Source organism: Camelina sativa, chromosome 12 (assembly GCF_030686135.1).
Source record: "Camelina sativa cultivar CO46 ecotype springtype chromosome 12, ASM3068613v1".
Taxonomy (NCBI): Eukaryota; Viridiplantae; Streptophyta; class Magnoliopsida; order Brassicales; family Brassicaceae; genus Camelina; species Camelina sativa.
This window is the reverse complement of record NC_141891.1, coordinates 13899923-13913068: the sequence shown is the minus strand read 5'-3', so window position 1 is coordinate 13913068 and position 13146 is coordinate 13899923. Positions and strand designations below refer to the sequence as shown.

The following is a 13146-nucleotide window of genomic DNA, read 5'->3' as shown; positions in this document are numbered from 1 at the left end:
ACAGTTTTCTTTTCCATTATCTAAAAGCCTCTACATCACTACATGTCTTCGACAACTGATAAAAGGTATTACAATATAGTTTTTAGGTTGTTGTCGTTTTATATCTACCTTTTGTTTGTCACGCGTTGTCGTTATCTAGCTACCTTTCTTTTCTAATTTGCATCAATTGAAATATATATATATATATATATATATATATATATATATATATATATATAAACTTCGGTAACTTAGTCGAGAGGTTTACTCTTTTCCGCTTTCGATGATGACCGCTCGCAGTGAGCGCCTAAGAGGAGAGCATGCAACAAAAAATACTTACTTAATAAACTGATGTTAATAAACGACAAAAGTTAGTAGTAAATTTTTTTCTTTTTTGCAAAAAACGAGAAGTCCTCCGTCTCCGTACGTGACCGTGGTTGCACGTAACGTATCTCCCATGCATTTCTTTGTTTTGGCTTTTTATATCCTCAAAATACGCATTTCTTACAACTTTCCTAACTCCTAAGCATAAACACAAAACGTTAAAACAAACATACATATATAAATAAAATATTGCAAGTTTGGTACTGGTGCATAATCTAAAACAATATATACCGCACGAAACTAAAACAGAAAATTCAAAACTTCAACGAAAAAAAAAAATGGAGAATCCGAGCTCAAACATAGAAAAAGTTCAAGAAGATTGTTATAACGAGTGGATGAGTTTACAAGCCAGACGCATGACGGAGCTTAAACAAGCTCTATCCAACGGTGAAAAAGATGATGCCAAGCTTCGAGATTTGGCACGAACGGCGATCCGAGACTTTGAAGATTACGCCCGAAAACGGTCCAAACACTCTCGTCGATATAGCTCAAACTATTACGCTCCGACATGGAACACTTGTCTTGAAAACGCACTTCTTTGGATTGGAGGTTGTCGTCCTTCTTCGTTTATACGACTCATATACGCCATGTGTGGGTCTCAAACTGAGCACCGTTTCTCTAGCTTCCTATGTAACAACAACATCGACGGTAAGACTTAGCTCAGAATACTTCAAGTTTGTATATGTAAATTTTAGGGTTCCATGCATGAAAGTTGCAAAACTCTTTATTTAGTAGTGGTTAAGTCCATTTAATTTGGAAACTATAGATTTAGAAATAAATATCTGTGATTTGGAATTGTTAAGTTCGGGTCTATTATTTTAAAAAAGTTTTTGATGCTTAGTTTTTTGGATTTAACATATACAATTGGAATTTAGTAATATGGAGTATGGACACAAGCAACAAATCTAGAAAGGATAGAATGTCGTATATAGCTTTGATATAAAATTTAAGATTATTTTTCATGATAATAACACTTCAAAATTTTGTTGCTTAAAATAAATAAATAACAATAATTTCATTTGGCCTTCCCTAGATCTAAGCATGGCTCTTGGTGAGACACATGGCGAAATAGGAGGAGAAGACTCGATGAGTGATCTAACGGCTGAGCAATTATTCAAGATCAACGAGCTTCATCTGAAAACGGTGCAGGCAGAGAACAAGCTGAGTAGGCAATCTGCAAGCTTACAAGAGGACACGGCGGATATACCTATGGCCATGGCTGCATTTTACAAAGAGGAGATCGGCGAAACTGACGTGGTGGTGGAGCGTGCGCTTGATAAGCATGAAGAGGATATGGCTGGTTTATTAGTTGAAGCAGATAAGCTGAGGTTGACCACAATGACTAAGATCGTTGAGATTTTGACGGCGGTTCAGGCGGTGGATTTTCTTCTCGCCGGGAAAAAACTTCATTTGGCGATGCATGAGTGGGGAAGATGTAGAGAACATCGCCGGGTTGAAGCTTATGATGGTGGTGATTCCGGTGGAGAAGTTGCCGGAGAGTGATTGTTGTCATTAATAAATAGTTAGGTCATACAATAATAACAAGACTAGACTTATCTTTTTTTTGTTATAAAATAAAATAAAAAAGATTGGACTGATCTTGGCATTATATAGTAGTATTTTAGATTTTTAGAACATTTGTTTTGTTTAGTTTCGTAGTAAGGAAAATGCTTTAATTCGTAGATTTTTAGGATAATATCGCTATACTGTAATACTTTTGTTCTACTATCGTTAGATATTTCCAGTGTAAGTTCATCTTTTGTCTATTATTGATGAGTTATATATGAGTTGGACGGACCCTATCACTTTACGTATTCGGTTTTAGAATTCTCGACCCATTCGACGTCCACGTGTGATAGACAGTACTGTGATGTATAAGAACGACTCCTTAGGGTGGCGACAAAAAAAAGTGACATAACATAGATGGAAAAAAATGACAAATAAAAAGTATTGGTGATGGTAGGATATTTGTGATGTGGCGGTAACTTGTTCTCGGCTGACAGTCAGCACTCGGTAAAAAGATCTTTACAAGACTCGACCGCAATTTTAGTCATTTTCCATTGTCAATTAAAGGCGAGTCATCTCTTTTGTCGGGGTCGACTCTCCCGCGTACGTATATACCCGTAGAAAATATGTTTTGATAATTGATGAATGGTAGCGAGAATTGAAATGTTATACTATTGATTACAGAAAAGTACTTCTTACCTTGGCAAGTTGTTTAACCAAATTGCTTAGTGCTTTACTAAAAAAAATACAATTACCTAATTCTACGAGCATGTAAATTGTGAAAACGAGCATGCTATAATCAGAAAATTGTGCCAAAAAAATGAATGGGTCATATTCTTCTGCAATCGAAAGAGCAAAGGCCATTGCGCTCTTACAGGTGCAGCCAATATTATTGGATATGGGTTTCACCCAGCCTTAACAGGCTTCCCTTCTGGCCCATTCACAAAACAATCAGCTTAATCTTCAGAAATGTTGACTGACCAAAACTCTCTTAGGGCCGACAAAGCTTCTAGAAGGCCCAATTGAGACGGACAGCCCAGTAAACGATGGCCTGCAAAGAAACGACCACCACCTTTGCTTGGAGACAATACCACATCGATCCCGAGGCAGAAAGGTGAAGCGTCCCATCAACTATAAATACCAAGAGAACAGCGTGCAAAAGACATCAAGTAACGAAGGGCAGGAATCTGGAGTCAGTCCAATTCTAGCTTTCAGTATTGTTAGTCAATTTGAGAATACAATTCTCTGTAATTAGCCGATCGGCTTATAACGGACATATTGTAATTCGACTATCTTTGACAATCTTAATAAAGTCCTTTGTTTCGCTTTCCTTAATTATTATCCTCGAGCTTGTAGAAATACTCGTTCAACATTTGGTGCGCATTCAGGGAAATTAGAAACAAGGGAAAATTTTAAAGAAAGTCCAACATCAAGAAAGTACACTCGAGAGATGAGAGAAGGAGATACCACAGGAAGCGACGGGTACATAGAGGATACGCCGGACCGCATTCAGCAAGCCCAAGAGGAGCTTCCAATACCGCCGACCCGAGCCCCGGCAATGCCGAATGGATTGGTAGGAGAAGGAACGAGCGCCCTCGACGTAGGCGCATTAATGAGAAGCATACTCGAAAAGATGGAAGCCCAGGACAGGAAAACGGAGGAGCGTTTAGCTTCCCTCTCCAAAATCTGCACAAAGTTGCAAGAAAATGCCGATCAGCCTGAAATCACCATAAGAACCGAGAAGAACCAAAACGGAAAATTGGCCGAGCTCAAAAGTCAGATTAAAGATGTTACAAGCAAGTTCCATCAGGCTACCAGCGCGGCACCTGATGTAGACCACATGCTAGAGCAATCCCAGAAGACTCCGTTTACTGCGCGAATTCGCCGGGTCATCGTTTGTCCGGATTGTAAAATCAAGCACCTGAGCCCATACAAAGGGGACTCAGACCCAACTCATCACTTAACATCCTTTGAAATTGTGATCCATCGATGCGAATTTCCCCCGGAAGAGCTCGACGCAGGGAAGTGTCAACTGTTTATAGAAAACCTAAATGGTGACGCCCTAGGCTGGTTTTCTTCTTTGCCGCCTGACTCAATCGACAGCTTCCAAACACTCTCGTTGACCTTTTTAAAACAATACTCGATCCTGGCTATCCCCACCGCGACAACCGCCGACCTCCACAATATCGAGCAAGGAGAGCATGAGCCAATGCGAAAGTTCATGGATAGTTTTAATAAGATTGCCACACAAGTGAATGCCCCCCATAGCGTTTCGCTCGCCGCCCTCCAAAAGGCTCTGTGGTATGAGTCAAAGTTCCGCGAAGATCTCAAGCTGAACAGATTCCCCACTTTCCAAGATGCCCTCCATCGAGCAGGAGTCCACATTGAAATGGAGGAAAAAAAAGTCGTCGTCGACAAAGAGCGCTCCTCCACTGGAGCCCAGCTGTCAACCAGCAAAGCAAAAGAGGTATACCACGAGCCTCGTCAGCGACAAGCAAGAAACGCGGCGCAACGTACCTCATCAATGACGCCCCACCTCCCCCAGCTGCGAGCTCGTCAGCTCTAGTACTGACGACCCCACCAAAAGGCGCGAGAGAGAAGCCCGACCATAACCTCTACTGTGAGTTGCATGAATACACCGGACACTCAACACTGTCCTGCAGGCACCTATAGAATGCACTGCTAGGAAAGTATCTCAACGGCGAGGTCACAGTACAGCTGCGCCAGTACAAAAGCAACGCCCCACGGAGACGAGGTAACGCACGAGGACGCCTAGGGCAGCAGGGTCGTCCCAATAACCGACCAGCGCCCAATAATCAGCCCGAAGCTGGTAACCAGGCAGGCATACAGGAAAACCAGCCGGCAGACGCGCCACCACCCCCGGCCCGTCTCAGAATCAATGTCATAAGGGGAAACCTCCCATTTGACCCTAACTCGCCGCGCTTTGTATATCCTGTCCACAATGTTGAAAGAGCCGAACGCGATTGGTTTCCTGATGGTACACTTGCGTGCCGATCATATGCTCCAATCATGTTTAGAGAAGAAGATGCTGCCGGGTCGCAAACTTCACCTACAGCACATGTGGTCGTTGAAATGAATATCGGCGACTGCCTAGTCCCGGATGTCTTAATCGACACGGGAAGTTCAGTAAATGTTATCTTCAGGAGAGCGCTTCCCCAGATAAAAGTCGACTTGCACCTTGTTATGCCAAAAGTACAAACCTTGATCGGATTCGATGGAAACTCCCACACCTCCCTAGGCACGGTCATGCTCCCAGTATACGTCGGTAGGACGGTTCACCTCTTCGATTTTGCCGTCGTTGACAGACCAACTACATATAACATCATCCTTGGAACGCCTTGGCTCTACAAAATGAAGGCCGTGGTCTCAACGTACCATCAATGCATCAAAATTCCAACGGAGTTCGGCATTTACACCCTCTATGCCGACCCAACAGCGACCCAATGGCCACCTCGCCATCGTGTTGATATGATAATGGGGGGACTGACAGCCTGCAGAGATTTCGTATGATCAATCCGAGACTACGTTAAAGTCGGCACAGCCGCAATTTGGCCAGCTAAAGTCCAACCTTTCGTACCACCAATTACGTTCACGACAGACGACCTGGCTGGAGTCAATTTCCCACATAACGACCCTCTTGTGATCGAACTGCACATCGGCAAAAGTGAGGTAACAAGGATTATGATCGACACAGGGAGCTCTGACAATGTTATCTTCAGATACATCCTCGACAAAATGGAAGTCAATAACAGAGAAATCAAACGGTCGATCAGGCCGCTCACAGGATTCGACGGCAATTACATGATGTCGTCCGGCAAAATCAATTTGCCGATCTATGTGTCCGGCGTACCCTCGTGGCATAAGTTTGTCGTCGTCGATAAGCCGGCAGTCTATAACATCATTCTAGGATCCCCCTGGATTCATGACATGCAGGCCTTCCCGTCAACTTACCATCAGTGTGTCAAGTTTCCTCTGTCCGGCCAAATATTCACGATCAAAGGAAATCAGGCAGACGCCAGGAACTGCTTCGTTATTGAGTGCAAACTACAAAAAGCAGTCGATTTATAGCAATCAAAGAAAGAGCTGGACGAGTTACCAGCTCCCAGTCCTTAAGAAATTCGAAGTCATCATTTGATCGACGAAATCAATATCAACGAGAGCGACCCAAAACGGTGCGTCGGGATTGGCGCAGACCTTGACCCAGCGATTAGAGCAGACTTGATTCAATTCTTGAAAGACAATGCTTCCACCTTTGCTTAGTCTTTTGACGACATGATCGGAATAAGCATGGACGTCACGAGCCACGAGCTAAACGTCGACCCGACCTACAAACCCGTCAAGCAAAAGAGGCGCAAGCTCGGCCCCGAACGATCCAAGGCGGTAAATAACGAGGTCAAGAAATTGCTCGCAGCCGGATCTATCATGGAGGTCAAGTATCCCGAATGGCTAGCAAACCCGGTGGTAGCAAAAAAGAAAAACGGAAAGAACAGGGTCTGCATCGACTTCACGGACTTAAATAAAGCCTGCCCCAAGGATAGTTATCCGCTGCCGCACATTGAGAGACTCATCGAAGCCACGGCAGGGAATGCACTACTTTCGTTTATGGATGCCTTCTCAGGATACAATCAAATATTGATGCATACCGATGACTGCGAGAAAACTGCCTTTATCACCGATCAGGGCACGTTCTGCTATAAGGTCATGCCGTTCGGACTGAAAAACGCCGGGGCCACCTATCAACGCCTTGTCAATAAGATGTTCGCCGACCAGTTGGGGATAACCATGGAGGTGTACATCGATGATATGCTAGTCAAATCCGCAAGCGCAAGCGATCATGTCGAGCATTTGCAGAAGTGTTTTCAAACCCTGAACAAGTATAACATGAAACTCAACCCGGCGAAATGCTCGTTCGGTGTGACGTCTGGTGAATTCCTAGGGTAAATCGTCACAAAAAGGGGAATAGAGGCAAACCCAATGCAAATCAAGGCTATACTCGATATGCCCTCGTCGCGAAACAAGCGCGAAGGCTAGCGTCTAACCGGCAGAATAGCAGCCCTAAATCGATTTATTTCACGATCAACTGACAAGAGCTTGCCTTTCTACCAGTTGCTACGATCAACAAACAAGGAGTACGAATGTACCGCCGAGTGCGAACAGGCGTTCGTCGAGTTAAAAACTTATCTGACCACCCCACCCATACTCTCAAAGCCCGAGGAGGGAGAAAAGCTCTACCTATATATCGCTGTTTCTGGATCGGCAGTTAGCGGGATACTAGTCAAAGACGACCGAGGCGAGCAAAAGCCTATTTTCTACGTCAGCAAGACTCTAGACGGGGCCGAGCTACGCTATCCGAACCTGGAAAAATAGCCAATGTTGTGGTCATCTCGGCTCGCAAACTCAAGCCCTATTTCCAGTCGCACACAATCGCAATCCTGACAAACCAACCTTTACGGCAAATTCTTCACAGCCCGGGACAATCCAGCCGCATGGCAAAATGGGCAGTCGAATTAAGTGAGTATGACATCGAGTACCTCGGCCGAACGTGCATGAAGTCTCAAGTATTGGCAGATTTCATCGTCGAGCTGCCGCAACATTTCACTTCGCCCACTTCAACTGAAGAAACTGGTATTTATATGTCGACGGAGCATCGTCGCAGCATGGTTCATGGATTGGAATTCGCCTAACATCACCTACCGGAAAGGTCGTCGAGCAATCGTTCCGCCTCAACTTCACCGCAACAAACAATGAGTCAGAATATGAAGCATTACTTACCGGGATGCGACTTGCAGCAGGGATCGGCGTGAAACGACTTCATGCCTACTGCGATTCCCAGCTCGTCGCCAACCAATACAATGGTGAGTATGGCACCAAATGCGGCCGCATTGACGCCTAATTGAAGATAGTTAAGGAGCTCGCACAAGGGTTTTATCATTTCGAGATTGACAAGATACCTCGAAGTGCTAACGCTCCCGCGGACGCTCTGGCTGTTTTAGCGTCAACCTCAGACATTTCTTGCGTTGAGTGATCCCGGTCGAAAACATTTCGACAAGCAGTATCGACGCCGAGGCTCACATCAATGTAATATCCGCCGACCCGACGGAGCTTGCCGACCTAGATGAAGAAATGCGACCTAGTAACGATGTCAAACCAACTGACTGGCGACAGGAGATACTTCAATATATCAATGAAAGAACAGTCCTCACGGACAAATGGCAGGCCCGACATCTAAAGAAGAAAGCGGCACAGTACACCATAATTGAAGGACGCCTCTACCAATGGAGTGCGGCCGCCTTAATAAAGTCCTTTGTTTCACCTTCCTTAATTATTATCCTCGAGCTTGTAGAAATACTCGTTCAACAAATATATACTATAAACCAACAACGCCCGTTCTCCTTTCTCCATTTTAGTGTTTCTTTTGGAAATGACAAGTATTGAAGTAGTATGAATTTTCACACCACATTAAGCTTATCAAAAACAAATAGCCCGATCGATTAGGGTTTGTTGATTTGTTCACCATATTTCAATTATAAACTGTAAATAGTAAACAAATTACTAGGACAGTATCTGCGCTACGCTGCGGGATTATTTTTTTGTTTTGTTTTATTTGTTTCTTTTTCTGGTTAATTTTATATGGTGTTTATCTTGGAATAAATAAAATTAGATTGCATCGGTTATATTTTATTTACCTTATTAAACTGTAAATAAAATGAGTAATACAATAAAAGTTGTATGTTTTTCACCCAATGCACATGAGTTAAAATCAATAACTCAAGCTGGTTTTGACACATGAGTTAAAATCAATAACCAATAGAATTATAATACACATCAGCATTTTTTCCAGTAATAATCGTTTTCTATTCCATGTCACTTTCTCTATCTCTTGAGAAAACCTAGCCGCTCTTCCTTTGTTAGTTGTACAAAGATGTCGGAAAAATTTAGAAATTGAAAGCTTTCAACTTCTTCCAGCGATGTGTCATCTCGAGTTGTATCTTGATATCAGTCATGTCGGAGTTAACGAGTTTGTGGCCGAAATGGAGGCCCGATTTTAAGTGCTTAAGGCTATGGATTGTTTTGGAAATGGAGATATAGCAAATCCAGTTGAAGGAAGGAACGATGATTATACATTACTGGCTTAGGGACTCTAAACTCCTAAATCCACCTTGAAGAACTTGATCGAGCATGCAGGTTGAAGCTAATACAAGCATAAATATTAAGGAATCATATTTAGGGATTTCTGAAGAAGCTTCGTGGCAATGTAACTTCAGAAATTCTGGCCTATGGCAACGGTGAAGGCTTACCATACGTCCCCTCCGAGAGTGATATCTACGCTGTCTTCTCATACAGTAAGTGTAGTTTGCGTTTCTGAAGTTTCAGTATATCTAAATGGGTTTTTCTTATGTCTTTTTCTTTGTACAAATTGTAGATATTGTGAAGTTGTTGATGTCAATCTTATTCGAGACAAGGGGACTGGTAATCAGGGTTTTGCGTTTACTACGTATGCAGATCAAAGAAGTACCACTCTTTTTGTTGGTTATTGAAGCTCTTCTTTTGATGACTCTTGCACATTGTTTTTATGTGGATTTCGGTGTTGTAATTTCCTGATTGGGAGCTTTTTCGGTTAGTTTTTTTTATTGCAGTAATTTGAATGGAGCTCAAGTGTTGGCGTAGGTCATTAGCATGGATAAACCATTGTGGCAAATACGTTAAGTGAGAAGAAAAGGATGAAGAGTATGCAGAGCATTTGAAAGAGAAGAGTGTACTAGTGGGGTTTCTTGCATCTTGTTTACATGAAATCAAATAAACCCTTTTATGTCGTCAGGTTCACTAAGGAGCAATAACTTGGATAAATAAAGATGGACATCCTCATTCACACGCAAATGATTTTGTACTTCTCCACAAACATTCATAATTAAAAATTTGTTAGTTTTCATGAAAATTCAATCAAACTTAAAAGCTAATTCAATATCATCAATTCTAAAAACTAATATGGCCGAGCTACTACCTCTTTTTAATGATTAATTGTAAAGAAAATGAGATTTGACAAGTATATTATTCAACAATATCAACTCTTTTTTAGAGAAAAACACAGGCTTATATCGTTTGTCCTGTTTTGGAAATGAGAGAATGTTTGTACCGGAGATTGCACAATACTAAGTAAATAAAGATTTTGGAGAAAGAGTGAAGCTAGTTCTTTTATAAACGATAAAAACGCGAGGTCGTCACTAACAACGAGTCAAGATTGAGCTCGTCAGTTCACAGGAGAACTAACAAGCTAATAATGACGAGCTAGAGAGTGGAAATGGATTACACAAAAGACAATAACAGTTTTCGATGCAAAGTATTGCTCTCTGGGTATTGTCTGGGACTAGGAGGCATATTCTTTCTCACGTCCCCTACCTGGCGCGCCAAATTATTGATGTCCAAATCGGTCACAGTTAGTAGGTTTAGTTCGGTAAAAAGGAGGTCGAAGTTCTCTTTATAGATCGGTGCCAAGGCACAGAAGGACGGACTACAATGCAAATTAGACGAGCTAAAATGACGGAATTTAATACAAAAGACGAACTGTGAGCTCGTTGATTCTAACTTTGGACGGGAGAGAACTTGTACTTGCTATCCATATTCTTTTCCTTTTTGTGTAACCCTTTTTCTCGAACATCGTACGTCCGTATTTATAGGAAACTGTGTCAGTTCGTCCTCCGAAAAGACCGAAATACCCCTCTTTTCTTGGAGGTTTATTTGGGCCTTTTCTGGGCCGGCCTCTTTTTGGGGTGAGGATCTACCCCTAACAGTCGCGTCTCTCTTTCCCCTGATTGCTTGAAGACAGCGATTACGTATGAGTGATGGCTCTTTCCGATGGTCTAGCTTTCGTTAAGTGTGTTGCTCGGTTTGGTTCATGGCGGGTTAGATCCACTGCGCTTCTTGCTAGGAGATCGATCTCCTCTGATCGTGGCTGATGGAGTTGAGAGATTTGACGGCGTTGGTGAACTTGCGTTCACCTCTTCTCCGACTTCAAATTTGGTTCCTTTCGCTATGATGTGCTCCAAATGAATCGGCCATTAGAATTTATAGTGTTTAGGTAAGATTGTAGGTTTTTTCATTTAAGAATTGCAAAAAAACATTATAAAGCAAGTTTAAAAGATTTTGTAAATAATTTTGAAATGCAAATTATATTGGGTATATGCGATTGTGCTTGTACATTCATTAAAAAAATATTCACATTTTCAAATCGTCTAGTTACAATTGAAAAACAATATCTATCTTACCTTATTAATTGGAAGAATATTAATTTTAAAATAAACATTTTCAATTTTATATGAATGCTTTCTGTTATTGAAAAAATCTTAGAAATTATCTTACCTTATTTGTAAATTTGGTTTTTAATTACATATAATGTAAAGATATTATCTTTAATAACTGATTATTTTTAAAATTAATTCTCTTCATTTTAGGCAATTAATTCGTGCGACTTGCTAAATTTTGGTGAAACGAACATATGTTTTGATCACACAATTTATTGGTTTTTCTGAATTTTTTTAGGGATCAATTTTGTAAATAATTTTTTTAATAAGTACAAATAAAAGGGTAGAACCCAAAATGTACTTAAAAAATGTTTGGGTTCTCGTTTTTATGAACTTTATTAACATTATAATAATTATTGGGATTGTAAATCTTTGTTACTCAAATTCGGCTGTGTCATTTAAATTTAAGAGATCATACAATCTCTAAAGATCTATTAAAATAGGTTTGGAGATTTTTATGGGATTAAAATTTAATGGGTAGAGTTGTTTTTGGAAAAATAGAAATGTATAGATGTTGTCAAGCTTTTTATGGCAATAAACGTAACAAAATTAGGTCGATTTAAATAATTCCATTAATTGAGTTACTACGAAATGTTATTTTAGAAAAATTGGTAAGGGTTAATGTTGTAAATAAAACAAATTAAATAAACAAAACTTAAAGGGCATAAACCAAAATGTACTTCAAAAATGTTAATATAGATGTAAACGTTAAATTTCTGTTTGCCAATAAGTATTATAGGAATATTGAATTATGGATGATTAATGCAGATTGATTGATTGCGATATCTTAGGAAAAGTAGATGATTTATTTTCTATATAGTTTTATAGTTTACGCTATATTTTTTGGATATTTACCATCATGATTTGATTTGATGAGATTATGTTTGAATAACTGCATATTATTAGTATATATTTTATTTAGATTTCCATTTTTGTTTATTTAGGGATATGTATCTATACTATTAAATCAGAAGTACTCACTAGACTCAAATTGGACCATGACTTTGCTTTGGTACGTTTTTCATTAAAAATGATTAGAGAATCACTTAATTTAATTAAATTAACATATAGTTTTGATTTAACTAAATGACTATTATACCTCTTGCTCGACCACTTAATAACGACCGGGTCGGGACGTGGATCCTCTTTAACCCGAAAATAGAACAAAAATCAATACGTTGATCTGTTTGTAATTTGGGTTGATACTATTCGGATCATGTATTTGGTTTGATTCAAGAATAATTATTCATGTCGTCAGACAGAGGTATAATCCCTATAAATAAGAAAACTGGTATCCGAGTATTTAATGCCTTCAGTAATATCAAATATTAACTACTACCATTCTTAATCCCTATAATTATTACGAATATTAATAATAATGAAAAAATTTTAACACTTATGGATTGTGACTTTGTTGCTTCCAAATAATCAATAGATTAAATATGAAATTGTATATATATGTAAACTTATTTGATTCTTTTATATTGTGAGATATTTACGGAAACAACAAATCAACTTAATACAATTAAATAAAAACAAAACATCATTTAGTTTAGATTTTTCAATATTTCCTTAACGAAATTATAGTAATTATCTATGATTAGTATATATGGAAAGAATAGAAAACGCAGAAATCATATATGTAAAGTTGTAAACTAATTACAGAAAATGTGTACTATATATCCCACATCGACTAAATATTTTGGAATACGGTTCATAATGACTATAAATATATGACTAATATGTTTTGAGTACAAATGAGCAGGAAACTTGATTTATCAGATATCCAACTTTAACAGTTTAATTTGGTTCTATATTTGAGTATATTTAAACTTTTAAAAGTAAACATATTATAATATATTTACGTTTTTAAAAAAAGTTTAAGAGATTATAAATATTTAAATTTTTATAGAATGTTTAAATTATTATAAATATTTGAACTCAGTCGAAGTTTACA

At 39.6% G+C, this 13146-nt stretch overlaps 2 protein-coding genes across 2 annotated transcripts; both read left to right on the top strand.

The window, feature by feature from the left end:
• The first annotated feature begins 529 nt into the window (after positions 1-529).
• Positions 530-2147, top strand: LOC104731709 (protein DOG1-like 1). Its single transcript, XM_010451181.3, has 2 exons — positions 530-1011; positions 1397-2147. The coding sequence occupies exons 1-2, from the start codon at positions 642-644 to the stop codon at positions 1864-1866; spliced, it is 840 nt and encodes a 279-aa protein (XP_010449483.2). The 5' UTR covers positions 530-641; the 3' UTR covers positions 1867-2147.
• Positions 2148-3319: 1172 nt separating this feature from the next.
• Positions 3320-5400, top strand: LOC147930502 (uncharacterized). Its single transcript, XM_087476899.1, has 2 exons — positions 3320-4382; positions 4556-5400. The coding sequence occupies exons 1-2, from the start codon at positions 3320-3322 to the stop codon at positions 5398-5400; spliced, it is 1908 nt and encodes a 635-aa protein (XP_087333025.1).
• Positions 5401-13146: the final 7746 nt, after the last annotated feature.

What these genes read in the sequence shown, in the direction of transcription:
- LOC147930502 (XM_087476899.1), top strand. Translation starts at nt 3,320, where the DNA reads ATGAGAGAAGGAGATACCACAGGAAGCGACGGGTACATAGAGGATACG. An exon ending in AGCAAGAAACGCGGCGCAAC is followed by an intron (nt 4,383 to 4,555) that starts GTACCTCATCAA and finishes ATGCACTGCTAG; the next exon opens with GAAAGTATCTCAACGGCGAG.
- LOC104731709 (XM_010451181.3), top strand. Translation starts at nt 642, where the DNA reads ATGGAGAATCCGAGCTCAAACATAGAAAAAGTTCAAGAAGATTGTTAT. An exon ending in ATGTAACAACAACATCGACG is followed by an intron (nt 1,012 to 1,396) that starts GTAAGACTTAGC and finishes GGCCTTCCCTAG; the next exon opens with ATCTAAGCATGGCTCTTGGT.